The sequence below is a fragment of the Rhinolophus ferrumequinum genome, chromosome 6 (genome assembly GCF_004115265.2).
Source record: "Rhinolophus ferrumequinum isolate MPI-CBG mRhiFer1 chromosome 6, mRhiFer1_v1.p, whole genome shotgun sequence".
NCBI lineage: Eukaryota > Metazoa > Chordata > Mammalia > Chiroptera > Rhinolophidae > Rhinolophus > Rhinolophus ferrumequinum.
The window spans coordinates 2,727,120-2,751,045 of NC_046289.1; the positions used below are offsets into that span (position 1 = coordinate 2,727,120).

Consider the following 23,926-nt stretch of genomic DNA (forward strand, 5'->3'; position numbering starts at 1 on the left):
AGCTGCAGGGCTGTGGGTGGGCTTGTCTGGTGGGGCGTCTGGGCATAGCGAGGGCTTTCTCCAGGGCTGTGGCCTGATTCCGCTAAGCTTCAGCGGCATTGCTCTGGGCTGAGGACGAGGGCTGGGCTCAGGGCAGGGGGCGGCCAGATGAGAATGGCCGGGCCCGGAAGTGGGGAGAATTCTGGACATATTTGGAAGGCAGAGTCAACAACAGCTGATAACTGTTTGTGGGTTTGGAAGAGGGGAGTCAAAGTGATGTGAAGTGTTTTTAGCTTGAGCAACAAGACACAGGGTGTCGCCCTCCTGAGCCAGGAGGACTAGGAGTCCTTTGGGGAAGATCAGGGGTTTGATGTCAGACTGTCAAGTTGGAAGAACCTACTAGAGACCCAGAGGAGGCTGGGCAGTGAGGTCTGAGGGTGTGGAGCTGGAAGATGGAAACAGGTCACTGGAGGTGGTGGGTGGGGCTTTGGGGCCAGATGACATGGGGTGCGGGGTGTGTGTGCATATGTGTGTATACGTGTGCTTGGACAGATGCCAGATGGGTAAGGGGCACTCGGGGTCAGAGCTTCCTGGACAGGACCAGCTTGAAGGTAGAGATTTGGTGGCGCTCAGGCAGAGGCGGTGACTTCTAAACTTTTTGATTTTTTTTTTAATTGAGGAATATTGAAGAACAGTGTGTTTTTCCAGGACCCATCAGTTTCAAGTCAAGCCGTTGTTTTCACTCTAGTTGTGGAGGGCGCAGCTCACTGGTCCATATGAAAATCGAACCGGCAACCTTGGTGTTATGAGCACGGCGCTGTAACCAACTGAGTCAACCAGCCGCCCCAGCCGTTATAAACTCTTCATTAGGAAGATTTCAAACATAGAACAGAAGGGACTCGTGGAACTTTCTTGCAGCTTCAAGAACCCATAATACCCGGCCAGTCCTGCTTCATCCCGCCTCATGCATCTTCTTAAAAGGGAGGGCCTTTTCAGCTCTAGCCACAGCACCCTCACCAGGCCGGAAGTGCCCCCCTGGAATTTTCAGCTCCCGAGGCTGTGGTCTTGGTGGAGCTGCCCTGGGCCAGTGTGTGTGTGGGGGGACAGCTGTAGCCCGTTGGGGTCAAGGACTTTCAGCTGGAGCGGAGCAGGGTGGCTATAAAGAGGCCAGACGAGGCAGTGTGCAAGGCAGAAGGGATTCTGTAGGCAGAAAGTCAGCTTCCAGGGGTGGAAGAGAGAGGGCTGGGGGCCTCCCTACGGCCAGCTTGACCTTGGAGTGGCCAGGAAGAATGGCAGAGTTTTGTGTAACAGGGTGACTTCAATAATAGTCTTGATTTCAAAGAACTCTCCAGTAAGTCTGCATGACAGGAGCATTTTTCTGTAATTTTTGATGGTGAAGAGGTGGGGGGTGGGGTGGGGAGGAGGGGGAAAGTCCTGGGTAATTTCGAGTTTGTCTTTTTGCTCTGCTTGAGAAGCTTCCGGGCGGTGAGGCTGAGCCACTGGTGCCTTGGGGCCCAAAATGTCCCTGAGATGGCGGTGTGTGTGTGCGTGTGTGTGTGCGTGCGTGTGTGTGTGTGTGTGCAGAGCACAGCCACAGGCAGGGGTTAGAATCGGCTTCTGGCCATGGCTCTGGGCAAATTCAGTATTCTTAGCCTCAGTTTCCCCAGCTGTAAACCTGGGAACACCCTCATGCCATCCACAAGCTTCCATCAGCTAATTGGTTGAATTCCTGCTGGTGTCAAAACCGGCACTTGTCCCTACGCAGATGTCATTTCGTTTAACCCCAAACCACACGTTGGTGAGGATTCTTGGGAGGGCATGTGCCCTTGAGTCTTTGATCCCACGTGGAAACACTTTACAAATCACCTCCGGTGTAAATGCTGCGCTGAGTACAAAGGAGCCTGTGGAGAACGCGCACAGCCAACTCCTGGGGGCGCAGGGGTGGTGCACAGTGGGGCTGCGGCCTCCTATGTTTGCTGCGTGTCGTTTAATAGTGTGTTTAAACCATGTGTGTGGAATGCCTTTTGATGGAATAGTCTATGAGGAGGCTTTACCTGGTGCAGCTGGTCTAGAAAATGTCTGTTGGTGCTGAGTCTGGCCCAAACCTCTGCGGGGGGCGGTGGGGACAGAGGGGCGTCCGGTTCATCTACTGGTTATAATTTTACTTTTCTGGTACTTGTGTCTAAACTCGGCCTAGCGAGAGTACTAAGTAACGCACAGGATGTGCTCCTACGGAGATCAAAATGAGGGTGGTTTGGGCACGTCAAAGGGACGTGGGAACCAACTGAACAAGTTCCAGCCAAAGATGGAACGAAATAAATTGTGTGGTGTCAGCCCAAGTACAGACACAGGCGCGTCCATGCTGGCGTGAATGGCTGATGGGGGTCTCTGCCGGCATTTCACGTGGCAGCTCCTTCTCCATTCCTGAGTGTCAGCTGCACAGTGACCTCTTCCCAGAGAGGGCAGGAGGGAAAGGGAGGGGAAAAGGTGACTTTCCAATGGAGAAAGCAGACAGAAACCATTCAGCCAGGTGCTCAAGGTCATCTCACCTGTGATGCGTCATGGTGATAGCCGTGCCCTGGATACTTGCGAGGAGAAGGGCCCTTCACCTTTGTGAACATTCCCCAAAATCCATAACCCCAGTCTCCTGGTAAGAAAAACATCAGATAAATCCCAACTGAGGAACATCTTACAAAGTGCTCCTCAAAACGGTCAAGGTCGTCAAAAACAAGGGAACTCTGAGAAACCGCCACGGCCCAGAGGAGCCTCAGGAGACGTGGCAACTGAGTGTAATGTACGGTCCTGGATGGGATCCTGGGACAGAAAGGGCCCTTAGCTGAAAACTAAGGGAATCCAAATAAAGTACAGACTTTAGTTAATTAGCTTTAAAAAAAAAAGTAGGTTGCTTTTTGCCGGGACCTTTCTAGCTTTTAAAATGCTAGCATGTGTGGGGCACGGCAGGATTCTTTACGGTCTGGTTTGTAGAGTTTTGTTTTTCTGAACTTTTGCTGTAGAGGCCTGAGAACTGGTGTTCCAGGGAGCCGTTTGGGAAGCCTGAGTTGCTCACGAAAAGCCTGTCATACGGCAGTGCGTGTTGGTAACATGCACTTTCCAACAGGGCCCAGTGGTGCCTTCCCACAGGGTCCTTGAGGAAAGCAAGTGATGTGAAATTCCAAGGAAGTTTGTAGTCTCTTGTTCTCTTAGTAAGTTTTGTTTTTGTTTGTTTTTAGTGTGGATGTTCTGTGTTCTTTGGGTGTATGGCTTTAAAATTGTACGTATTTAACAACCTCAAACTTCTTAGGAAAAGCTCTTAGAATTTATGTCAACTTGGGCGAGTCAGTCCCCAGCCCAGGCTTAAAATTCTTTATCTGTTAAAAAACAAAAAGCAGGGAGGACATTTGGGCTGGATGGTGGTCCCCTCCCCAGGCTAACATTCTAGAACTTTCAGTGTCCATGAACGTGTGCCGTGTCCCAATGAGCGTGTGTAAGACAGAGCATGTCAGTGCAAAGGGGCTTTTCCCAGACTGACATACTGATCCTGGGCTACACTGCCACGCCCCCAGATGCCTGTGGGTTTTCTGTTCACTAAAAAAGTTTTTGAAAACTCCCTAGATTCGTCTTCTAAAACTTAGAGTAAAATTCACTTCTTTGGGCCACCGCTGTAACCTGTGACAAATGCAGCCCGGGGAGCAACCACTACCACAGTCACGAGAGAACCCTCCAGAAGGTTCCCTCCTGTTCCTTTGTGGTCAGCCCCTCCCCCAACCCCTCGTGACCACTGACCTGTGCTTTGTCCCCCAAGTACTTGGTATTTTTTAGTGACAAGTCCGTAACAGGCCTGAGCCATGCCTGGGCTGCGGCACGGCCAACCCAACTGCATCAGGTCAGCGTTCATTGCTTCAGTGCGACCCGCATCAGGGCCCGCTTCCAGAAGAGGCAGGTGGGCGCGCTCCATGGCTTCTAAGTGCTCTCCTGCTTGCAGTCCTCTTCCTCTTCGTGGGGGTGGGGGGAGACCCTGTGTGCCTGAGACCAGAAGGCCCTGCCCTGGTGTCATCCTTACAGGTGTTTTCTCTCTTCCCCCAAACTAGAGGTGTTCACATTCCCGTCCTTTGGGAGCCTTTCTTTTAATTAAGAAGAAATAGAAGAGTTGCTTTTCCCACAGCCTGGGTTTAGTGGGGAGGGTTCTAGAATATCTGATGCCAGCCCTGGGTTCTTCTGAGGGGCCCTGAGCAAGGCCCAGCCGCATTCTGGGCCTGCTTCTGCCTCTGGCATGGAAGGGCCTGTAGGATCCATGGGTCACGCTTGTCTCTTCCCAGTGTGATGGGGACTGACCCAGCTGCCAAGTCTGTCTCCTTGTCACATCCCTGTTTGCAGCCGCCCACGTTTCCATTTTACTCCCTCAAGCCAAACCTCTAAGGGGTCCTCTGTTTCTGCTCAGGCTCCGGGGAGAAGGTTCTCTTTGTTTTCCCCCACCCCGCCAGGGCCACTGTCCTTCGAGTGTCCAGTGTGGTGGAGTCCGGTGGCATGGGCGCCCTTGTTCTCTTGCCCTTGAACACTAAGCTGCTGCCTTCCTAGAGAGAAAGGTTATTCAAGCCTTTTTTTCCCCAGGTCTATCACAAAAAAAACCACATGGACTTCGTTGAAGGTATCTGGAGAGAGGTAAGTTACAGAGTCAGCCAGAATGAGCCAGGGGCCACTCAGATGTAGGGAATGACGGGAGCCCTCCCGAGATCCAAGTCCCCAGGGGCCAGCGAAGGGCCAGTTAGTCAGCAGAACTTTCTAAGGAGAGCTGTCTCGGGTCTGCTGTGTGGAGTCTTCTCTGCATAGTGGTGTTGGAAAAAAACTTCACTTTGATATTTAAATTGTTTTTTCTCTTTCAAACAAATTTTTTAAATAAGAAAAGGACTGAAAGTAGTTTGCCTGGAGTATTGACAAGACCATTGGTTTGCAATTAGTCAATTTCAAAATTAATCTCAATCAAACCTGAAATCAATCTCAATAGTCAGTTGAGGTGTGGTTAATACCTGGTCTCGTGGTGTTTTAAGACACCAGGTAACCTTGTGTCTTAAGAGCAGGTGTGCATGCTGGCCAGTCATTCTGACCGAAACCCAGTGAATAGATAGATGTCCCAGCCTGGCACCTCTTGGTTTGTAAGAACTGACCCTGCTGGCTTATTTGCAGTGTGAGATGGTTACCCACCCCACACATGCACCCCCAGCCTGGGGCAGGGGATGCTAGCTGCTCTGTGTGTGTGTGTGGGGGGGTATTTTGGGGGGCGGGCGGTGTCACAGAATGGGTGCCGGCTTTGTGAATTCCAACCGTTCTGACCAGTTTCTGAATCTGAAATGATTACAGCTGTCTACAGATTATGGTGTTTAACTATTTCCATGTTTATCTTTTTTCTGGAATAAACAACAGCATCAACTGTCCAGAGGAAGTGAGTGATCGGGAGTTTTCACTACCCACGGGGGTCCCTGCACTGACTTGGTCCTGGGTCCTTTCTGGTTGTCATGTAGCCACTCTTGGTGTGGGTGAGGCATGGACACTGGGGACGTATGGACGTCTAGTCGCATTGATAAACCTGATTGGCTTTCAGACTTCACCAGGTCCTCTTAGTGTATTTGGGAGGATGTCTCAACATAGCACTGGAAGTAGTGACGGGAAGTGCAGGAGGTGACGGGATTAGCCGCAGAGCCTTAGGTTTTCTGTGGGTACCTTTACTGCGGACCCCCTCAAGTCAAGAGCACTGACGCGGTAAGGTGAAAGAAAGGCAGCGGAAAGAATAGGAAATCCTGGCACAAAGGTTGGGTGAGGAGGGTGTTAAGCCCCCTTCAGCCAGTGGTCATAGAGGTGAGAGGTGCTTGACTGCCCTGAGGGTGGGGGTCGGGGGCTGCTGCTCAGACACGCACACGCGGCCTTCGCGAACCGACCTTTGAAAGTGGGGAACAACTGGACTTCAAGGCTCATTTCAGCTTCTTCTGGGCATATGTGCGAGGCACAGTGTGTGCAGGACTGGTCAGGGAGCAGGACAGAGCCGAGCTGGGCCTTCACCAGGGACGTGGCGCCTTGAAGGGGATGTGGGAGGAATGTCAGACCCCCGGTGGTGGGTGGAGCGGTGTGGATGAGGCCTTTATTTTTTATTTTTTTTAAGGAGGACACAGCTCACAGTGGCCCATGCGGGGATTGAACCGGCTACCTTGGTATTATTAGCACCACGCTCTAACCAGCTGAGCTAACCTTTAAACGACAGGGTTCAGGCTGGGCCCCCAGCACTGCTGGACCCTCAGGCTTTCTGGGTGCCATGGGCTATTTGTCAAATGCATTTTAAAGATTTTGTTGGGGAAGGGGAACAGGACTTTATTGGGGAACAGTGTGTACTTCCAGGACTTTTTTCCAAGTCAAGTTGTCCTTTCAGTCTTAGTTGTGGAGGGCGCAGCCAGCTCCAAGTCCAGTTGCTGTTGTTAGTTGCAGGGGGCGCAGCCCACCATCCCCTGCGGGAGTCGAACCAGCAACCTGAGGAATTGAACCGGCAACCTTGTGGTTGAGAGGACGCGCTCCAGCCAACTGAGCCATCCGGGAGCTCAGCAGCAGCTCAGCTCAAGGTGCCGTGTTCAATTTTAGTCGCAGGGGGCGGAGCCCACCATCCCTTGCGGGACTTGAAGGATTGAACCGGCAACCTTGTGGTTGAGAGCCCACAGGCCCATGTGGGAATCGAACCGGCAGCCTTCAGAGTTAGGAGCACGGAGCTCCAACCGCCTGAGCCACCGGGCCAGCCCGTCAAATGCATTTTTAAAGATTTATTTGCAAGGCAGATGGTGCCAAGTTTGCCAACGCCAGTGATGGAAGAAATAGCCTGTGCAGATGAGGAGTGTGTTGCACTGGCCCCACCGCTGGGAATTGCTAATCAGCTCCAACGTCTGTTACCAGTTTTTAGATCCTGATGGTGATTCAGAAGATACCCCTGGCTGTTCCGCCCACAGCTTCACCGACTGTTCCCTGGGTCACATGACCTGTAACCGGCCTTTGCACAGGCTGAAGTCCAGGAGTTCAGTTCACTTATTAGACTCGCTGTCAGGAACCCGAGCCCTTGTCCGGAAAGCTGCCAGCGGGGCCCTTTCTGCCCTGGAGGCCGAGGATATGGACATGCAGCCTGCGGGGGCAGGCCTCCCCAAGGCACGTGTGTCCACAGCCCAGCTGCCTGGGTCCCCAGAGGACCTGAGAATGATGGAGGAGGACCGCGGAACCCCCCTCCCTATCGTGGAGCCCCTGGAGACTGGTGGACGTGCCCAGGGTAGGGCCAGAGTGTCACGGCCACCACCCAGACTCGGGAATGAGAGGGACAAGGGGCCCAAGCTCTCACTGTCTAAGAGGAAACTGGAGGTTTTACTCACAGAGCCTGAAAAAAATAAGAGAAAGCAGCAGCACGTGGCTTAGACCCAGGTGAGCGGTTAGCTCAGGGCAGGATGCTGACGCCAGAGAGGAACGGGGAGCAGGGAGCTCACGCAGATTCGCGTGGACAATAGTGCTGCCTCTCCCCGCTGTCACACTGCTGATGGAGCAGGGGTTTTCTGAGCAGCTGGTTTTGGCTCAGTCTGTGGGCGTGATGGTGGCCTTGACGTGGTAGTATCTAAAAACGGGTGGCAGTAGGTGGCTGTTGTGCTTTTCCCAGTTTCAGGGTTTTTCACTTTCCAACAGGTATGAACCCAGTGACATCCTGGAGCTGGAGTTAGCGCTGGGCGCTGAGCCCCTCTCCTCTATGGCCGCTGTCCAGTGCCAATAAAAGGGGCTGCACCCCATGACCGGAGCCGCTCGTCTCTCCTGGTGGGTGGGGACGTGGCTGGTGGAGCTCGCCCCTCGGGAGACTGCTCTGGTCCCTTCTGCCAGCTCTACTGGTGAGGACAAGTAGCACTGTGGCCACTGTACAGCCTGACCCTCCAACTGCAGGGCAAGTAGGTGGCCCCAGAGGTGGGGGGTCCCCCTCAGGCCCATGGACTGAGCTCATTGTGGGGGTGGGGTGGGTTGGGAGTGAAGCTCAAGAAGGCCTGGACCTGGGTGTTGTCCCCTGGGTGTCAGATAGGCCTTGGGCACTCGTGGGGTCCATATGGCAGCCCTAGATGGGGGAACCGCAATCCTGTACCTGTGGTGACCTTCCCGTCCCCAACCCCCAGCCTCTAGGTGGACGAGTGTCTCAGTGGTGGCCGGGGCGGGGGGGGCTGGGAGCAGCTGTGCCCTGCTGGGAGCTGTCCTGTGTTCCCAGGGCCCTGGCCCAGCTCTTCTCAGGTGAGACCCTGCAGCACCATCCAGCATGCCCACCGTAGAAATGCTGAAAATCTTTATTGGTTCAGAGAAAAACATTTTAAATGAGCCCATGTTCAGTGGAATACAGCTTTGGACTGTAACCAAGCCACCTAGAGACCCCTGGTGGAACATTCCAGAAGTGGGCAAGGAGCAGACTGAGTCTAGCCTTCAGGCCTGGAGACATTTGGAGCCTGGCAGCTCACAGAAGCCCTGGGGGTGCGGGGGACAGAGCCTGACCGTCTAGCCAGGAATCAGACCATCACGTGGCTGGTGGCCAAACACGGGTCACATGGGGGGGTGGGTCATGGGTGGTCCAGCAGCAGGATGAACAGGTTTTATCACAGGGCCTGAGGCCTGGGCTGCTCCCTGATCAACCCCAGGAGCTCTCACAAGGCCTATTTTCCCAGGGACACCACATCCGTCACGTCCCACAGGAGCTTCCTCTACTTGGTGCCACCTCAGGCTCTGCAGGAATGACGGTACCAGGGAGGAGGCGGGACAGGTGGCAGAACTGGACCAGGACGTCAGCACCTTATGTGACGCAGGAAATGGCGCCAGGCCCCACCACAAGGGATGGCAGGCCAGGGCGCACAAGCTAAGGGGTCGACTATTGACCCAGGACGGACCCGGCCCTTTTCTGGCCGTTCCCGTGTCCCTGAAGGGCCCAGGTTCTTCATTCTTCGCCGGTGCTGAGCTCCCCTAGTGCCCGAAGTGCCCGGGACCAGCGCGGAGACAGAAGAGGCGGGAGGCAGGTCATGCTTAGTGTTTTATTTCATAAAACAAGCCATGCTATTTCCCCTCCAAACACGTGCATCGTCCTTCCACGTTCCACCAGTCCCAACCGTCAGGCCTCCTTCACGTTCCTCTAACCTCGAACCAACGACTTTCCTTTGACAAGTCCATAGCTTCCAAACGTTTTAATAATGAATAAATGTTAAATATTGCATTTTACCAGTACAGAAAGAGGGAGCTAGAAAAGTGTGGTTTCACTCTGTGCAGAGGACTGCGACGCCACGCTCGTAGAAGCTGCGAGGGTCTTCTTTGGTGGCGATTTCAAAGTCCACCGTGAAGATGAGGTCTGCACGGGTGAAGTTCAGGTAGACGGGTAGGGTCACCTATGAGGAAGGGCAGAGGGGCTCAGCGCTGACCCAGGGGCCGGCGAGACACCCGCCTCGACACGGCTGAGGGCGGCTGTGGGGTGCAGGGCTTTGTGGCAGAGGGCAACGGGCGCTTTCTCCCGGGAGGTGCCGATTCCGTCACGGGCAGAGCTCGGCAGTAGGAAGAGGGAAATGACTAAGGGGGTCTCGCCGCGTCTCCCTGCCCACAGGACGGGGGTGCCCCTTACCACACTGGCCTTTTTCTCTGCATTTGTCTGCTTGACCCAGCGCAGCTGCGTCAGCGGGAGGACAGTGGAGATGGCATTGGAGGGGGAGAGCTTGTTGTTGCTGCACGTGGCCCCCTGCAGCTTCAACCCTGGGAGGAGGAAGTCAAACCAATGGAGTGGGAACAGCCCCGGCACTCACCGGCCTCGGGCTCAGCTCCGCTCCCACCATCCGGCCCTTAAACACCTCTGTGTGGGTGCAGGCGGGGGCCTTGAGACAGAAGCTAGGACCACGGACCTGGGTCTGCACACTCCAACTCACCCGTGACTCCAAAGCTGCAGGCATCGAGGGTGGCATTCTGCGAGGTGGTGACATTGACCTCCAAGCACAGCTCCTCCAGGGACCAGCTGTTGGCCTGGGCCACATACTGCCGGGTGGCGGTGATGTACGCCTCGGGCACAAACAGTCCGCCCAGACACACGTGGATGTTCTGTGAGAGGAAGCAGCCGGTGAGGAGCGAGCCCACCTGCTCTCCCAGCTCAGAGCCGGGCCTCTGCCTGGCCCCCCAGCTGCTGCCCCAAACCCAGGGCAGCGCCAACCGCCACCAGGCTTCTCAGGAGCTGCCATCACAACCTTTAGCTCCTTGGCGCCGCCAGACGCGGCCGCCTGTGAGATGTTCTGCAGCTGTTTGACCCTCTCGCTGAAGTCGGACACCCACTGGATGACGGTCATGCCGGCAGGCACGGTGTAGTGCGACCAGCTCCGAGGCAGGATCCCTGTGGAGGGGAGGGAGGCCCCAGGCCGGCGTCAGGTATAGCCCCGCCCCCCCACTCGACAGTCCAGGGTGACTGACGGGGTGTCTGGAGGACCAGGCTCGCCCCCATGACACCACAGCTACCCTCTCCCATCACACATGGCCTGGTGTGACTCTGTCACTGGCGGCTCAGGCTCTCGGGGCCAACGGGAGACACCTGAGGCTGCCCTGTCGCTCATACTCAAGCCACGCCCCCAACATTTCCTCTGTCCTGTGCCCGCCCCTAAATACTGCAGCAATTGCAGAAAGATTTTAGTAGAAGGAAAACTCTTCCGACATTTCTGAGCTTGTGCTCCAGGGAGGCCCCCAGCTGCCGTCGGAGGGACGGCTGCAGAGGGAGTGGACGGCCTGGGACGTGTCATGTCAACACAGGACCAACGCACGCCCGGCACACAGCTTCCCTGCGCACCTTTCACCAGTTCGTTTATGAGTGTGCGCAGGTAGTTGGTCTGCTTCTTCTTCCCTTCACACACTTGAACGACATCAGCAAGGTCCTGGCGGACGTCCTGCAGTAATTTCGCTCCCATCTTCACTTCTCTCTCAAAGAACCTGAACAGAGGGTCCTGTCGTGCGGAGAGAAGCCAGAATGAGGGGGCCGTTTAGAAGAGGCCCCTGCTGCAGCCAGCCAGAGTAAGCCGACCTCCGGGAGCCCCAGGAGTCACAGCCCGGGCCAGGTCCCCACAGCTGCACCTGAGCCCGATCTGGGACCAGACCGTGCAGGAAGCTGGTCGGAAGCAGCCCCAACGACTCTCCAGAATCTGGAGAGTCATTGAGCTAGCTCGTGGCAGGACGACCTGCGGGGCATTTCTAATCACTCTGAGGAGGGTTAGCCCCCAGTCTGGGCCTCTGCACAGCTCGCCCTCCCGTCTGTCTTGCTAAGACCATCTGGGGCAGCCCCGGCCACCTTGATGTTGTCCACCGTCCGTTTGAGATGACTCAGTGTCTGGGGGATGAGGTGCAGCCAGTTGGAGGCGGTGGTGTGCAGTGTCCTCATCCAGGCGGGCCGCCCGTCCGATGTGGAGTCCACTCGCGCCTTCTTCTCGGTCTCCGCGTATGCCAGGTCGTCCTCGTCCTCCAGCACCTGCATCTTTAGCATCTTGCTGATCACGTCCACACCTGGGCCGCAGTTGCACCAACGATGGGTGGGGGAGGGGAGGGACAGGCAGGAGACCAGAGGAAGGAGGACATAAATGGAAAGACTATGGCACACGTGGACTCACAATATACCAAGTGGGCACAGAACATGGCCTGGCCAGACAGACGGGGAGGCAAATACAGAGAAAAAGTGGTACCAGACCAAGTCATGACTGCGGGGCCTGGACCAGCAACCTGAGAGTGCAAGGACCAGAGAGAGGCTTCTGCGGAACAGCCGAGGGAGGGGCTCGGGGCCACCTGCCCTGGGGACTCGTGACTACTTGCGGCCTGGACCACATGAACCCCAGGAATCACCACCGGCTCCCTCTCAAATGCCTGTCCCTGCCTGCTCTGGCTTTGGTGTGCCTGCCCTCACCGTCCTCGTCCCTGAGCCGCGTGGCTGCCTGAAGGCCAGACAGCAGAGGTGTCGGCTCAGGGCTCAAGGCCTCCACGTGGGCCAGTGACCTTGGGCAACCTGTTAGGCCTGGGCTGCAGTGCTGCTCTAAGGTGGGACTGGTGGTGACACCCTAGCAGAGTGCTGGTGTGACGGGGGCTCAGATGACAGTCACTGTAATCCTGAGAGGGCATTCACAGGGACGCACCTGCTACTCTGACTTATCACCAGTACTTGGCAACCCTAAGAAGAAAAATGGAACTATTTCTGAACGTAAGGTGAAAACCTAAATGCCATGTCCAAACCTCGTTTACATGAGTGTCAGGCCTTTTGCCCAGAACTGAGCCTGTGCTGCAAGACAGACAGCAGGTGGGGCCGATGACTCCTCACCTCCGCGAGGAGTGAGTGAGGAGCAGCTGGTACCGGGAGGGACTCACCCTGCGTGGTGAGGAGGACCCGCTCGGCGTTGTTGGGCAGGCCCAGCCAGGAGGGCGTCTGGGTGTCGGGGAGCAGCTCCACCCACTGCACAAACTCCTCTCGCCTGCAACAGAGCACGTTAGAAATGCTGTCATGTGCAACGCCAGAAGCCGCCCAGGGTGCCACCGTGGCTGTCCCGGGAGGCAGGCTCGTACCTGATGCCGTCTGGCATTTGAATGTCTTTGTGCCCGTCGACCTTGCAGGCCAGCTTGAATTCACTGTCGAAACTCTTCGTCGTGAACAGACGCTCCAGGAAAGTGTTGAGCAGACGCTGGTCAAACTCATTGTCCACTCGCCCACCGTAGATGGACTGGGCCATCAAGGTCTTCAGTGCGGACCACGGGATCTTATCCGGAGAGATGTTCTGCCTCCCCTGGGTGGGGACAGGTGGGTGAGTGTGCAGGTCGGGGGCTGGCACCACCTGGCTCTGCCTGCAGCCTCCTCCCGCTTTCTCACCGCTAACAGGTGCTTTCCCACCTGCGTGTGTGAGTTGAGCACACGACCTCGCATCACCACGTTACCATGTACTTCCTGTCTACCTCACGTGGCACAGCCCACACTTGCCTTTGCCGTGTCATCCAGCCATGTGTCCACGGTGTCGCAGGCTGACCGCAGATCCGACTCCCCGAATTCATACTTCTTTGACCACCCCAGGGGAGCGTATCGTAAGCGTTCTTGGATGATGGCGTGGAACCAGGCCAGCAGGAAGTACAAACGAGCACGCTCGTTGGGAGACTAGAGGGAAAGTGTTATCAAGGACAGAATCAGCAGAAAGCAGCGTCCTTTCTTCTGAGAAAATAGAGCGGATCCTCCATGAGAACCACAGCTTTAAAAAGAGCTCCCACGTCTAACATGAACCACTTCGCACTCCAGGGCTTGGCATAAGCAAATACAAATAGCAGATACTGAGACACGTTATTCAGCCAACAGAGAATTACACAGAAAACGTTTATTCTAAGCGTCGGAAAAGGTGCATTATAGCACCAAGTACAGCTGGCCCCTGAACAACACGGCTTGGACTGCGCCGGTCTGACACATGTTCAGTCAGCCCTCTGTGTCCCCAGGTTGCACACCCGCAGATGAGGGGGGCCGACTACATGCATCGATCGACACCATTTTATGGGGGGACTTGGGCTTCCATGGAGTTTGGTGTCCACATGGCATCCTAGCGCCAATCCCTGTGGATTCCGAGGGACTGAAGTTTTGGGGGATCAAAATTTATCCACAGACTTTTGACTGCATAGAGGTCAGTACCCCTAATACCTGCCACGCTGTTCCAGGGTCCCCCTCCTCCTGCCCCGCAGCCTCAGCCTTGGGGTGGCCCGTGCCTGGGAGCGGAGGGTCCCCAGACATATAGTCTAGGATACACATCTGGGTTCAGGCTAGAGCTTTATTGTGGACGTGTCTGCTCACCTGGGAGCCTAACTGTCACGACCCTGCCACCAAACATCTGTTCACCGGAAGGAAACTTGCCTGCAGTTAAGTAAAATTCCCTGTACAAGTAGCCACGCGGGTGTCTCTGGGAGGCGCGGGGCCCGGGTGTGAATTCAGGGGCGGGCCTGTCTGGGCCGACACAACACGCGCTTACCTTGCAGATACGTGACACGGGGATGCTGCTGAACGTCCTCAACATGTTGGCCTTGACCCCCGGGGGCGGCTCGAACACGAAGATGCGGCCGGCGCGCAGCAGGTTCACGGGCACCTGAGAAGACGGCGCCCGTCACCACTCGGCTGTCTGGGCGCTTCAGCGCACGTGCACACGCATGCACGTGTACACACACACACACACACACACACACACACACACACACATTTGAACACAAAGAGCCCAAATGGCACCAAGAGTGGCGTCCCGCCCCTGCCCACCCGCCGGCCCACCTTGGGGTTAATCTCCATGGTGAGGAAGAGTCTGAAACACGCGTGCGGCTGCAGCGAGTGCAGCTTCTTCTCTAGCTGCATCAGCCACCCTGGGGCCAGGTGGACGTTTTTCAGCATCACCCACCTGCAGGAAGAGTGACAGCCAAGCCAGCTTCAGGCTCCTGTCTGAGCTCTTGGGCCAGGGCTTTCCAAACAGACAAACAGGCCTACCTGCCGGACTTCACAGCTGTGTTTATCGCCTTATCTGCTTGGTTGAAGCCTTCTGCCGAGCCTGGTGCCAGAAAGCTTGGTGTCAGCATGGCAGGCGCGGAACTCAGAGCCTGCCTGAGCTGTGGGGGCCCCAGCCCGAGAGAGATCGAGCCCCTTACCGATTGCGATAGAAGTGATCTGTGTGTTCTGCTCGGCCGCGAGGTCCTCCACGTGTCCACTGGCGTCATACCCGGGCACAGAGCACATCAGGACGGGAGTGTTCGGCTTTACCTGCAGATGAATAGGTCACGTTCAGTCCAAGCACCCGGCAGACTGGTGTGGAGGCTGCGGTAGGACAGAGGGACGAGGCGCACCTCTGTGTCCACAATGTGGGTCAGGTCGAGCGGCTGCTCCATGATGGACATGAAGGACTCCCCGAGGTTGGTGGAGACAAACACGTGGGCCATGGCCAGCAGGCGGTCGGGCCGGAAGGCCTGAATCAGGAGCAGGCGGTGGATGGCTTGCCCGATGGGTGCTGAAACGAGGCCACACGGGACGGGGGGGTTGGTGACAGGACAGACCGTGAGCTGTCCCCCTGCCTGGTCTGTTCTTGCTATGAGCCTTCGCTTGGCAAACACTCAGTGTCCAAGACACAGCTCAAAGGACAGTCACCACCTCCTGTGTCCTCATGAACCCTCTGGACAAACCGATGACAGCACCTATTGCTTCGATCTCTGCGTGCTGTGGCTGTTGCTGATTTTAAATGGTTCCACTGGTAGCGGCTCCTGCAGGCTGGTCCCCTGAACTCTCAGGAGCGTCTGCAGATCAGTCACCACTTGCAGCCGGCTGGGGCTCATTGCCTCTTCCCCTTCTGGGGGCCTGGCTCGCCCAGGGCCTCGGTTAACACTCAAGAACTGCCCATTTCCCTGTGCTGGCAAGGGCCTTCCTCTCGTTCCTCTTTTGGTCTAATTTAAGCGTGCGCTGGACAGGAATTAGGAATGTTTTGCTCTCCCACTTCTAGCCAACTCTGAAAGTTTGAACACAGATACTTGTCATAGGAACCAGTGACTAGTTTCTGGCAGCGTCCCTTCTTCCAGCAGTGGGGCCCCACGTGACATGTGGGTCCAGAAGGGCAACACGAGGGAGGAGACCGGGGGCTTACTTGCAGGGGCTTCTTCATTCCAGAGGTACGGCACCGTCTGCTCTGGGGAGCTGCTGTCCAGCCAGATGCCAAATTGCTGTGGAGACAACAGTGGGAACGTCACCGCGGGCAGAGCCCGTCTTTGTGGGCACAGAAGGCAGGACTAGCATGCAGACATTTGACGTGTGTGCACAAACACCACGACACACAGTTCCTCACTGCCAATTTCCTGGGGAAATTTCCTGGGGAACATTCAGAAGAACACCCACCTCGTCGGCCTGAACCTTTGCAATCAGATCCTTGAAGGCAGGGAGACAGCTCAGCCTCACAACCGCTTCAGCCTGTTCCACGGTCAAGCCCCGGATCTCGGGTGTGGAGCCAGCACTAAGCACGATCTCCTTCCCTCTCAGGAAGTGCTGGAACTCGGCATCGTACGTGGGCTCCCTGCAGGGGGGCAGCGGGCGAGCTGGGGCTCTTACGCTCATTTCTATGGACACTCAACGTGCATAAGGACTTAAAGGGAAACCACAACTCGTGTAACACGAAATGCTCGCGGGCAACCCAGAGAGTGCCGCCGTCTAGGGTGGAGGAGAGGCAGAGTGGCCGGCCTTACCCGATGGTGCCCTTCAGCTTGATTCTGGCCAGCAGCATGGCGAAGGTGATGTGGTCCTGGTGCAGCATGCCTCTGGCCACCCGGTTGAACGCCACCTGGGGACAAGCCAGAAACACTGCAGCTATCAAGGAAGCGGCCCACCTGGGACTCCTGCCCCGGGACGGCCACGCGCCAGCTCCTCCCGCCTCGGGATGGCCACGCGCCGGCTCCTCCCGCCCCGGACTGCCACGCGCCGGCTCCGCACCTGGAAGAGGTCCTTTGTTATGATGGACAGGCGCTGTGTGTGGTCCGTGAGGGACTTCAGGTTCGGGTTCTCGTACAAGACGTTGTGATAGATGTCCAGGAAGAACTGCAGGGAGTACTGGTACAGGAAGTGTATCTGAAAGAAGGCGGTGGGCGGGCCGTGAGCTCCCCACAGCTCAGTGCCATGGGCCCTCACCCGCCTGGGCGACCCACGCGGTCACCTGTTTCAGAGACTCCATGGTGAAGTAGATACTGCTGCAGGCAGTGGACAGTGGCAGGTACTGCTGGGACACGGTCTCCACTTCCTGCATCACAATGTCCGTCTCTTCAACCTTTCTTGTCACCTCGGCCGCCTCCCTCTTGAGGTTCTCCAGAGTCGTTATGATCGTGTCGTCGTCCAAAATGCGCCCTTTCACCTCGTTCAGAGCTTGCAGCAGAGATTTCTCTAGCTGCCGTAAACGCAGCTGAAACTCCCCTGAAGGGACCAAAACATCCAGAGTCGGCTGGAGGACTTACCTTATTTCACAGGAAAGCTGACAGTCTGACATACGCCGGAAACATCCCGTCGCTTATTAGTTCAGCCTCCTCCTGCCTCCAGAACCTACAAGCCACAGACCCAGAAATGTACCTTGAAGTTTGAGAAGATCGGAACGTTTTTCGTCCACATCAGGTCTTTCCGCTTTCAGTACTTCATTTAGACACTGGCTTTGTAAACTGCTACGGGTGACTGTGAAGTTGACAAAGGTGACCCGGGAGCAGAGATCTGGTGGGAACTCAACCTGCCAGGAGGAGTAACAGGACAGTCTGCTTTGTTACTTCAGCTGGAACACCCAACATCGCCACATTTTCACATGTGAAGTGCCTCGTTGCTTACAGTTGGATCGCGGGTGGACAAGAAGATGACAAACGATGGCGACAGGTCTATATCCTGGTCACCGAGGGTAATCAGCACTCTGCCCCCGGTTCGCCGGACCTCACGGTTCAATACTGGGTTCAGAACTGGATCGTAGCTTTCCACATCCTGCAGTCACATGTAAGGAGTGTGATGATTAGGGTTTTAGTGTCTGATGTACTGACACCAGCTTCCGACTCCAGACACACCTTCCCAGCAGCACCCAGCATTCAGACCTGCCCTGGCCACTACGACAGCCACTGGCCACGTTTCCAGTCCCATCCCTTGGTCACACTAGTCACACGCTGAGCTCAGTGTGGCTCCCATCCTACTAGCACAGACTAAACATGTCCGTCCATCACTGCACAAAGAACCAGTGGACGGTGGTCCAGACTAAGAGGGATTTTAAGTGCAAACGCCGCTTTTGTTGGGTTCATTTTTTAACAGAGCAATCTCAAGGCTTTATCCTTGCTGTGATATCAAATGAAGTCTTGCAGCGTTGAATTGTCGCTTTGTATTATGTAATTCAGCTGGGTTTCACATCACCCGTGTTTGAAACAACCCAGAAACGGCCCTAAAGAATCCCCTTGGCAGGACGCGGGTGCGCACACACCTGCACCAGCAAGGGGTTACCAAACCGCAGGGCACTCTCCAAGTTCTTCCTGAAGGCGTCGTCCAGGAAGCTGGTCCGCGTGATCTTCCGGTCCTTGTATTCATTCATGATGAACTCTGTGGCCTGTCCAGAGGGGTCAATGATCAGCGGGTACCTAAGGGGGAGGCGGAAGAGCTGTGAAGAAGCCAAGGGAAGCACGAGAACACGGTGGGCAGAGCCCCAACCAGGCAGACGGACACTGCCCCCCACTCAGTGTGGTTTCCAGACTTCCCAACAAAGACTGACTTGAGGGCTTAATGCTATGATCATCTTTCTGTAGAACTTCTGTAACGAGTGGTGACAGGTCTCCACTCTGTGAAGCAGTTAACTCTCTGGGGCACGCACGGGGCCTCCTCGCTCAGTGTCCTGCCCGCGCTTGTCTCCCAAGGCTGAGCGCACGAGCCTAGAATTACTGTTCTGTGCATCACTGATGGCCCTTCCAGACAGTGACCACCAACACCTGACAGAGTTCAAACTGCCAGGGCTCCTGGCAAAGCACAGACACTTCCTTTAATCCTCACAATAGCCTGATGAGATAGGACTGTTCACAACCATTTTTACAAATGAGGAAAATGAGGCACGAAAAGACAAGTGTTCAGCCACATAGCCAATTAAAAAATGTAAAAACATGTACTACACACACACACACACACACACATGAAAGGGCACATGGTGAGAACCACCCCCATCCTTGGGGCCCGTTTCTGGTCTATCCATGCGTCGGCTTAGGGGCTTGCAGACACACGTGTCCAGGGGAGCACACCCCGCCCCGCTCGGCACCTGTTCTCCTCACTCGCACTGCTGGAGCGCCCTGTGCGCACAGGCTCTGTCTGAACGGCCTGGTCTCCCGGCCTCCCACTGTGGAGACGCACACTCGTGTTAACTGGCCCATAACGAGGGGCGTCTGGGGCACTTCCTGTCTTCTGCGAGTACACACTCCATCCTCAAGAACATTCTCAGATCTGTCATTCTCCACGTGTGCCGGGCCACTGACTAAACAGAAGCGTGCACACTTTGCCCCGAGACGACTCCAGCCCTGCAGACTACCGGTGAATCAACAGTGTCAGCAGCACCGCCTGATGGCTGCGGAGCCATTCGTTCATGGAACCCGCAGGTTTGTGCATAAAAATCAGACACCACCGACACGAGTGCTCCATCTTCTTTGTGTCCCTGGGACAATGACCCAACACATTTAGATGAAATTAAAAAGAAATCTGGGAGTAAGTTTCCTTTTTTCTAAAAAAAAAAAAAAAAAAAAGGAAAAAGAAACCCCCAGGGTGCCTGGGTGTCAGAAGCGCCACCGGGCAGCGTGCCCTTCTCGGGCTCAGCCCGAGAACTGCCCCTGACCTGCAGTGGCGTGGAGTTACATTCCATTTCTTACTCTGGCCTTCTGAACCGAACAACAGGCAGCAATTTCCCCTTTAACTCTTTCTAGCTGAATATTTTCAGTTATAATGTTGGAAGAGGGTCTGTCCTAATGTCCAACCTGACACACAACCCTGACAATGAATTTCAAACGGTTACACCAGGAACATTCACCGCAGAACAATTTAGTCAGATGGAAGGATAACAGGAACCACGCACGCCTCACCAGGAGACCGTGCGAACCGTGTCAGCACTACACGCCCACTCTCAATTTTTGTTCATCTCTTCAAAGGTGTGTTTTGAATAAAAATGAAACTGCGGTTGCTGCCCTCTATCTAACCTGCTCTCCCTACCTGTTGAAGCGTTTCAGCATGATCGCATTTTCGGTGCACAAGTCGTCCGCAGGTAGGGAGCTGGCCTGCCAGCGAAGACGCTCATCCGCATTGGAAAGGTACTCCGTCCTTGCAATATCTGTGCGGAACTGAGAGGGTAGGGCGGTTGGCTGTCCTGTCACGGTGTCCGCTCAGGACAAGTTTACCCAACAGCAATTTGGCTCACATCTTTTTTAACTCCCTGCAGACCGTTACCTGGATATTGGCCTGCTGTAAGTGATGGGACCAGGTGGTAAACAAGTTTTGCCGCATCTGCTGGTCAAAATAACCCGCATAAGCAATAAACGCAGCTGACAAGAGACAGTCACCAGCGATGGTAGACATCTGGTTTTTGAAAGTTTCACTTGTTTTTTCCCATCGCTCGCGTTCAGCAGACAAACTCTTCAGAAGAGCAGTGCTCCGGTTTACCTAAAAGGAAGACCCAACAGGAGTTATACAGAAAAGTGCAAATTTGTCCCTCCACATTAGGTGCAGGGTTTTGGGTGGGCTAAAAATAGAAATCCGCTCAAGCTGTTCAATAGAAACCTGCTCAAGCTGTCCCCAAAGAGATGGGGCCCAGATCATCCACCTCCATGACGACAGTCTTAGAATGTCATCAGCGGGAGAGAGTGCAGAGATTAAGTGTCAGCCTTGTGAGTGAGCAGAGATGGGGCAGGAAGAAGGAAGAGGTGGGAGGGACAGCTGTTGCGGGTTGGCCTGGAGGGAGTGGTGCTGTGGCAGGGATTAGTATTCTGAGGGGTGATGAGGCGTGCAGGTGTGAGCAATGGGGCGGCGGTGCAGACCCTGACAAAGACGCCCTCACTCTAGACTGCTCAGTCGGTCCCTATCTACACGTATGCAGGACAGCGTCATCAGGACCTTAGGACATCACAGAGCTAGTTCACTGCAACGGCCATGCAGCACACGCTAACGTGTGAACCCTGCTTCCACCAAACGGGCCAGCGAGCACAGCATGTGAACTTCGGAGAGTCAGCAGCGAGCCCCAGAGCCCCAAGATGCGCTTACTTTGGCCTCGACGGCGGCCAGGTCAGCCTTGATGGCCTGGGCCTCCGAGATGAGCACGGCGTACTCCTCCTTGTAGCGGGCGATGCTGGCCTCCAGGTCGCGGATCATCTGCTCCACCTCGTTGGCCTTCTGCTGGTTGTCCTTAGCGTCGTCCTCCAGCTTCTGCAGCTCATTACGCAGAGGCTCCACCCGCTTCAACATGTCTGCGTAGTTGAGCTGAGCAGGGTGAACGGTAACTGTTATTCAATGACCGGACAGACAGCGTCGCCCGCAGGAGTCCCCGGCCTGCGCGTTACCTGTGCTATTGCCCATTTCACCATGGGGCCGCAGGCTAGGGAGGCCCGGTTCACAATTTCGTAATTGTAGCTTGGGTTGGACATGTAGTTTTTCTTCATCTTCTCCCTTATGGCATCACTGCAAAAGAGGGGTGCATTTCTAAGCACATGTAGGGCAACAGTGAAGGGATGCTGTTAGGAAATCGAAATGGAAAGCCCAGTTCCACCTACTGGCCCAGTGACCACGGAGGACGAGCCAGAATGATTCCTGTTCTAGGTGACAGTGGACACTGTTTCTGAGGACTCTGACCATCAGGCCTCTTGCCCTTTCCCCCAACAGGAGACAGACTAGGGCCGGCTCTGAGGCAGCAGGCGGGTGGCCCCCGCTCTGACCACAGCAAGGATTCGGCTCGCAGGGTTACGTTAAGAGATCAGAAAACGACAGCGAGGAGGAACGTGGGGAAGACATCTGACTACATCGCAATGGCCTGGGAAGGCATTTGTGTGACAAAAGTAACTGACGCTGCCTCCTGGCATCTGACAGCTCACACAAGGCCAGGAGAAAAGGAAACACCGCCTGACACGCGAACAGTCCTTCCACCTCCCGGCAAGTCACCTGATCTCCTCCGCGGAGAAGTTCACGATGGTGGGGATGAAGTTCTCTCTCATGATGACGGAGCGTATCTGCTTCCAGTCGGTCGTACTCTCCCCCAGCAGCAAACAGATGGACTCGAGCGCCAGCTTCACGGCGGCAGGGGGGTTGGCCATGGACCGTACCTCCACTAGGTGCTGCTTCTTTATCGACTTGACAGCTGAGCGCAGTGACGTGTGAGAGGGTGGAGTGGGAGGAAGAAAGCGGGGCAGTGAGAGGGGACCAAACCACCGCCAGACACTCAGACACTTTCCAGTTAGGAAAGGGACAGCTGCTCAGAAGGCTCAAGCAAATGTCAGGGTTTCTGTCTAAAAATCCTCTGGAATAGCTCAAGTAGCCGACCTTTCTTACTGTACTAAGGCCAAACTGCGACATTCTGTAAGAAGCAGGATGTGACCTTTGAAAATATCTCACAAGTTCTCATTCGTGCCTTTACCTCCAGAAAGATTAAAAAAATGTTTTTTAAATGTAATGACAACACAACTATGGGTTAAGCATTGTAGTTGTGCATTTCACACAGTTCAAACAAAGACGCTTTCGATCTGCCACCGTTTAGAAGTTGCCTGACTGGCTGTGTGAAGATGTGGAATTTAACAGTTCTTACAAAATGGCCAGTGCCTTCCACGAGCTGAAATGTAGTTTTCCAGCCTGAACTTTTATGAAAACACTTTTAAGGAATTACTCAGCCGGTGAGAACTAAATAAAATTCTCCTGTAAACCCTACTCTGAATGAAAATCTATAGTTTGGATGGTGCTTTTAATTCATCTTGTGGTGCAACATGAAAACCACGCATAATTAACTAGGTTATTTGAAACAGTTAAATGGTAATGGCAGGAAGGGAACACAGGCACTTTTAATTACTGTGCAAGTCGCTAATAAAAATAGGGTGCCAGGGGCCCTACTTCTTTCTACGGCACTTCCCACGCACGTGCAGAGTGACTGTCGTCAATCCTTAAGTCAGTAATCACTGGGCATGACAGGACCCTCTCAGAAATGACTACAGGATGGCAGTACCGCATACTTCACAGTATTTCTTGGTGACGTTCAAGTCAGGGGTTTATAAACAGAATGTTTAATTGTCACCAGATAGAAAACAACATATCAACATAAAGCTTACTGTGTCCCTTTGTTCGCCCCAGTCAGAGCAGACTAGCTGTGTAGGACGGCTGCTCTTAAGAGCTGCAGACCGCCCTAAGCATGCAGAAGCGGCCTTTGGGTGTCAGCAGGGAGGCTTTTGCAGGCGCGCACGCCTGGAACCTGACGGAAGCTATGTTCACTCCCCTGCACTCCCCAGCTGCAGGGAGAAAGCACCCTTTCTAGGAAGCAGACTCCACCAGGACGTACGTACCATTCTGGGCCTCGATGACAGCTGGCTCCACCTTGTCCAGGTCTTCTTTGACGCTCATTTGCTTGTCGGCAATCACCTCCTGCTGCTTGTGCAGCTGTTCCTGAATTTCTTGGCTCATGACCTAGAAAGGAAGGATGGCTCAGCTCTGGGTAAGCATGGCTTAATCTGCCGACTGAACCCTGGAATGACACCTCTAGCCCTGCCCTGATTGCCCCCCAGCCCACACAGACCGCACTTCCTGAAATAGAAGCAGCACCTTTTTCTTTTCGGCCTCTTGCTGGTCCTTCACCATCTTTTTCAGCTTGTCGTTGGCTGCTGCATTCTTTACCTCCAGCTCTTGGCTCTTTATCCTTAAGTCACGACGCAGCTCTTCTACCTAAATAACAGAAGCCACGTTAGGCAAACAGAACTTAAGGGCCCTCACTGCGCCTGACCCAGGACGTGAAACTGAGGCCTGTGATGTACCTGGTCGACCGTCTCTTTGATCTTCCTAAGCCCCACATTCAAGTGCATCTGCTGCTCCTCCAGCTCGCTGCGCTTCTCGTGGAATAGGTTGGCGTAATGGTTGATGAAGTCCAGGTAGTGCCGAGGCGTGATGGCCATGGTCCTGCCCCCTCGTTTGGCTAGCCGAGCATTAGCCTTCCAGAAAAGGAAGTTAAAGCTTTCACTTTCAGGACATCCTCTGTGATTTGACCGCAAGAAACTCTAATTGTTCTGCCTGCTGGACCTCAGTGTGACATGGTGGCATGGACCCCGCCCTCAGGAATCACACTACTGGAGTTGGGGTCTTTAGATCTCAAAAGGCCCTTAAACCTCTAAGCTTTCTCCTCAAATTTCTCTAAGATGAGGAAGGTGATTATGG

At 54.9% G+C, this 23,926-nt stretch overlaps 1 protein-coding gene across 1 annotated transcript in view; it reads right to left on the bottom strand.

Moving 5' to 3' along the window:
• Positions 1 to 9,030: 9,030 nt before the first annotated feature.
• DYNC1H1 (dynein cytoplasmic 1 heavy chain 1) overlaps positions 9,031 to 23,926 on the bottom strand; it is a 65,088-nt gene continuing 50,192 nt past the window's right edge. The window contains exons 49-78 of the mRNA XM_033108116.1: positions 23,530 to 23,703; positions 23,321 to 23,440; positions 23,065 to 23,185; positions 21,680 to 21,875; positions 21,085 to 21,202; positions 20,789 to 21,004; positions 19,979 to 20,191; positions 19,745 to 19,872; positions 17,988 to 18,141; positions 17,357 to 17,503; positions 17,111 to 17,261; positions 16,704 to 16,957; positions 16,484 to 16,618; positions 16,240 to 16,334; positions 15,896 to 16,070; positions 15,648 to 15,723; positions 14,860 to 15,020; positions 14,665 to 14,776; positions 14,507 to 14,567; positions 14,297 to 14,420; positions 14,007 to 14,120; positions 12,983 to 13,153; positions 12,574 to 12,791; positions 12,379 to 12,482; positions 11,318 to 11,529; positions 10,823 to 10,976; positions 10,233 to 10,375; positions 9,921 to 10,089; positions 9,623 to 9,750; positions 9,031 to 9,392 (exon numbers count right to left, since the gene is read on the bottom strand). Coding sequence (XP_032964007.1) covers positions 9,264 to 9,392; positions 9,623 to 9,750; positions 9,921 to 10,089; positions 10,233 to 10,375; positions 10,823 to 10,976; positions 11,318 to 11,529; positions 12,379 to 12,482; positions 12,574 to 12,791; positions 12,983 to 13,153; positions 14,007 to 14,120; positions 14,297 to 14,420; positions 14,507 to 14,567; positions 14,665 to 14,776; positions 14,860 to 15,020; positions 15,648 to 15,723; positions 15,896 to 16,070; positions 16,240 to 16,334; positions 16,484 to 16,618; positions 16,704 to 16,957; positions 17,111 to 17,261; positions 17,357 to 17,503; positions 17,988 to 18,141; positions 19,745 to 19,872; positions 19,979 to 20,191; positions 20,789 to 21,004; positions 21,085 to 21,202; positions 21,680 to 21,875; positions 23,065 to 23,185; positions 23,321 to 23,440; positions 23,530 to 23,703 — 4,473 coding nt within the window. The 3' untranslated portion in view covers positions 9,031 to 9,263. The remainder of the gene's footprint in view (positions 9,393 to 9,622; positions 9,751 to 9,920; positions 10,090 to 10,232; positions 10,376 to 10,822; positions 10,977 to 11,317; positions 11,530 to 12,378; positions 12,483 to 12,573; positions 12,792 to 12,982; positions 13,154 to 14,006; positions 14,121 to 14,296; positions 14,421 to 14,506; positions 14,568 to 14,664; positions 14,777 to 14,859; positions 15,021 to 15,647; positions 15,724 to 15,895; positions 16,071 to 16,239; positions 16,335 to 16,483; positions 16,619 to 16,703; positions 16,958 to 17,110; positions 17,262 to 17,356; positions 17,504 to 17,987; positions 18,142 to 19,744; positions 19,873 to 19,978; positions 20,192 to 20,788; positions 21,005 to 21,084; positions 21,203 to 21,679; positions 21,876 to 23,064; positions 23,186 to 23,320; positions 23,441 to 23,529; positions 23,704 to 23,926) is intronic.